At 35.0% G+C, this 4,397-nt stretch overlaps 1 protein-coding gene across 1 annotated transcript; it reads right to left on the reverse strand.

Annotated features, from left to right (window-relative positions):
- Window positions 1-3,063: 3,063 nt before the first annotated feature.
- Window positions 3,064-4,008, reverse strand: LOC127233467 (olfactory receptor 7G2). Its single transcript, XM_051199958.1, has one exon. It carries the CDS (start codon window positions 4,000-4,002, stop codon window positions 3,064-3,066), a length of 939 nt encoding a protein of 312 aa, XP_051055915.1. The 5' UTR covers window positions 4,003-4,008.
- Between the last annotated feature and the right edge of the window lie 389 nt (window positions 4,009-4,397).

Consider the following 4,397-nt stretch of genomic DNA (forward strand, 5'->3'; position numbering starts at 1 on the left):
TGTCTCTTTTAGGAATAGTAACACAATCTCTTATTCTTAGCAGTTTGGCCAGTTATGAATTTCTTCATTGACTACTCACTGCATCAAGAAGAAACTTCTCTTACCATTGGTGATAGCAATCCAGGTCAAAGTATAGAAGCACAAATATGTATAAGCCAATCATTATGAATATTTAAAAACACATGATCCTGCTCCCTCTCTTCAACTAAGTTCCAGGAGCTCAGCCCAGCACTTGGCTGTGGGTCACTGCATCTGCTTCCATCAGTTACTGGATGTAGTTTCTATGATGACAATTAGGGTAGTCACTAATCTGATTAAAGTGGAAGGTCCATTAAGACACCCTCTCCATTATTGCTAGGAGTCTTAGCTGAGGTCATCCTTGTGAATTCCTATGAATTTCTCTTACACCAACTTTCTACCTAACCCCATAATGGCTTCTTCTATCAAGGTATCTTTCATTGTTCTCACCTTCCACACCTCCCGCAACACAGTCTTCTTGATCTCTCATGCTCCTATCCCCAAATCCCCTCACTTCTACCCACTCTCAGCTTAACCAGGTGATCTTAACTATTTTCTCTTCCTGGGACAGTCCAAGTGTTTCCATTATAGGCTCCCTCATTTTCCTAGCTTTTCTGGTGTTGTGGATTGTAGCTTTGTTAGGAGTCAAGAGCATGATGGAGGAAAACAACAGAAACAGCTAATCCAAACTAGTGGGACCCCAAGGACTGTGGGCTGACAGAGTAGGAACCTGCATGGGTTAACCTAGGCCCTCTGAATGTGAATGATAGTTATGATAGGCATGATCTGTTTGCAGGCCCCTGGCAATGGGACCAAGACCTATCCTGGGTCTTTTGAGCCATTTCCTGTGGTTGGATACCTTTCTCAGTCTTGATAGGGGGGAAGCGGGTTAGTCTTGCCTAAACTAGGTATGACAGACTTTGTTGATTGTTTAAGGAAGGCTTTATACCCACTGAGGAGTGGATAGGGAATGGAAAGAGGGAAATGTGGGGATGCATGGGAAAGGGAGGGAGCAGGAGATGGGGTTGGTATGAAAACTAAAAAATAATTTTTTAATAGAAAAAGGAAAAACAATAAAAATGATAATATCTGTTTTTAGCATAGGGTCTATGATGCTTGGGTTTTAGACCAGGACTAAAGTATCAGTCATGAAATTTCTCTTATATACAGAAGCCTCAAATTCATATAAGAAATTATATTATCCCTTAAAATTCTAGTCACTATAGTGTCAGCAGGTTTATTTTGCCTAGCACGCTGGTATTGATAATGCAGATTGTAGCACTGGATAAGAACATTAATGTATTCCTTTGCTCAGCAGCCTGCACAAAACTTTTCCAGTTATGTGGAATGAGAAGTGAGTGTGATTGGGGTGCATGGTATGAAATTCCCAAATAATCAATAAAAATATGTTGGAAAAACATAATTACATAACTTCCTCCTTCCCTTTCATTCTTAAAGAATCTCTCATTTATTCCTGTTGATTATTTTTCAAAGAACTTTTATTTACTTCTGAATCTGAGCTTTTAATTATTTTGTTTTTGTTTTCTTGGTGTTTAATTTTGCGAGTTCTATCACATTAGAAGTTAATTTTCATCAGGGAGTGTGATTGAGCCTTTGTGTTAATATAAATTTGAGGCATTTATCCTTATGTTTATTTAATTTGACATGCTAAGATTCTACAAGTTTGTCATTATTTCTAAGACCCCTCTTTCTGTTCAATAGCTTTTAAAATAAAGACATTTTTTCATACTATTGTTAGCCTCATACTCACACCTATCTTTACGTACAATTTCATCAGGAATGAAAGACATCATTATTCTTGATATATAAGGTATATTCATAAAAATATAGCAAGAAACTACAAATGTGTGATCATTAAAACATACCTGTAAATGCTTAGTGAAATTTATTGGCATATTTTATTATTATAACTCTTTCTTATATATTTTCTATGATTTTATTACAATAAAATATTTCATTTTAACTGAGTATTTATAAACTCATATGACATGTTTTGATCATATCTATCCTAACTACTTCTCTTCCAATATTCCCCATATCACTCTACCCTTTCCCATTCTTAGGGCATATATCCTTTGTTTCTTAAAAGGGTATTGTCTACTTAGTGCTGTTTGTATGTGCCTAAATTTAGTGGCATGTACTAAAGCGCTGGTACCCCCTGCAATCACATCTGAATGACAAAAACTGGACATGCACAAAAGGCTACCACTCTGGCCAGTGAAAAGATATAGTAAAGAAATTATTCCAGAGTTAAGTATTCATGTGCCAGCAAAAAGGGATGAAATAGTATGTCTTTGAAATCATACTTTATTTGGCATCTATATGTTCCATAAACTCATGGCAGTTATAAAGAAAACCAGATGTCAGAAGGAGAGTTTCGTTTTCTTTTGCACAATCAAGTGATAATTATGTATAAGTTGCAATGTATGTGCTTTTTTATATACTTGACAAAAATGTATTTTTTATTGATAATTTGGATGGAACCAAATTTCACTGTTCACTTTAGAGAATTATGTATATAAACAAACTGATATATTTAATATAGTTAATTTTATTGCTAATGACACATTTTAATAGATATTCTTACTATGATAGATAGATTCACAGTACACATCTACCACATTGCTCCTAATCTAAAAATTAAGTTGCAATTCTCAGGTCACTAATAATACTATCACATATGGACAGTTTTGTTATAGTAGTATCCATACTGTATACAGTTTACCAACTCTAATTATTTTTGAGACATCAACAGGGAAAATATAATGCAATTTCATCTATAATTTTAGGCTTCCTTTGTATGTATTGTTGATTAAGCAACTGCTCTAAGAACTAAAGTAATGAATAGATGGAACTTAATCCAGACAACATATTATAAACAAACATTATAATGAGTTGAAATACACCAAGTCATCACACATTGAAGTCATTTTAGTGACTACAAAAAAGTGGAGAATTTTTGCTCACTAGATTTTTACTTAATTTGAATTTCTGTAAAAAGGCACATGGATACAGTATGATATATCACACAAGAAAAATTAATCTACCAAAAAGTTTCTTCAAGGCTTCCTTCATTTCCCTATTTCGTAGGCTATAAATAAAGGGATTCAGCAATGGTGGAACTACACTATACATCATGGAAGCCATTGCTGTGTTTTTGAGAGAGTCTGTCACTGCAGAGCTGATGTACACACCAAAACCTGTCCCATAGAACAAAGAAACAACAGACAGATGTGATGCACAAGTAGAAAATGCTCTGTGTTTCCCTCCAGATGATGGTATTGTCAAGATTGTGGACACAATATAAATATATGAAAAAATGATTCCACAGACAGGACCACCCCCAAAGACAAAAGCTGCAACAAATACCAAAAAATTATTAAGAAATGTATCAGAACAAGCAAGCTTGATGATCTGAGCAAGCTCACAGAAAAAGTGGGGTATTTCTAATTCTGTGCAAAAGGAAAGCCGGAGGACCATCAGACTGTGGAGTAAGGCATCCATAATGCTAAGAAAAAGGGAGAATAGAATCATCAGGGCACAATAAAATGGGTTCATGATAACTGTGTACCGTAGGGGTTTGCAAATGGCCACATATCGGTCATAGGCCATCACTGCCAGGAGAAAATTTTCCATACCACCAAATATTGAAACAAAGCAGATTTGAGAAAGACATTCTATGTAACTTATGCTATCATCCTTTGCTTGAATGTTCACCAGCATTTTGGGGATTGTGACTGTACTAAAGCAAATGTCATTAATGGACAGAATAGAGAGGAACAGGTACATGGGAGTGTGCAGTGGTGAGCCAGAGCTGATGGCCAAGATGATAAGCAGGTTTCCCAGAATTGTGATCAGATACATGGAGAGGAACATGGTGAAGACCAGGGGCAGAAGTTTGCGATTGTCTGTCAGTCCAAGCAGATGGAATTCTGAAAATGTTGTATAATTTTTCAGTTCCATATTTTTGTGGGAACTTTGAAAAGGATAAAGTAAAATGAAAATTGAATAATGATCATCTGTGTCAGAATACTTAATTATCTGTTAGAATAATCTTAGACTAGCACTGGAGTTACAGTAATATTCTAGTAAGAGAAACCTATATTCTATTGTTAAATCACCTCATATATTATGGTTGGTCTTAATGCTTAAAACACTCTTAAGACTTATCTCAACAGTTAAAAATAAAGAAAATATTTTGTAATATTTTAAGAGAGATATTTATTGAGAAAACACATATTTCTGAATCAAAAAAATCAGAGCCATGGATGTCCAGAATTAAGAACCAGGTAAATAAAACACTGGTTAATATTAGATTAAATTATTTGATTGTTGGACTGAAAAGACACACATCAAGA

This window comes from Phodopus roborovskii, unplaced genomic scaffold, assembly GCF_943737965.1.
Source record: "Phodopus roborovskii unplaced genomic scaffold, PHOROB, whole genome shotgun sequence".
In the NCBI taxonomy this organism is placed as follows: domain Eukaryota; kingdom Metazoa; phylum Chordata; class Mammalia; order Rodentia; family Cricetidae; genus Phodopus; species Phodopus roborovskii.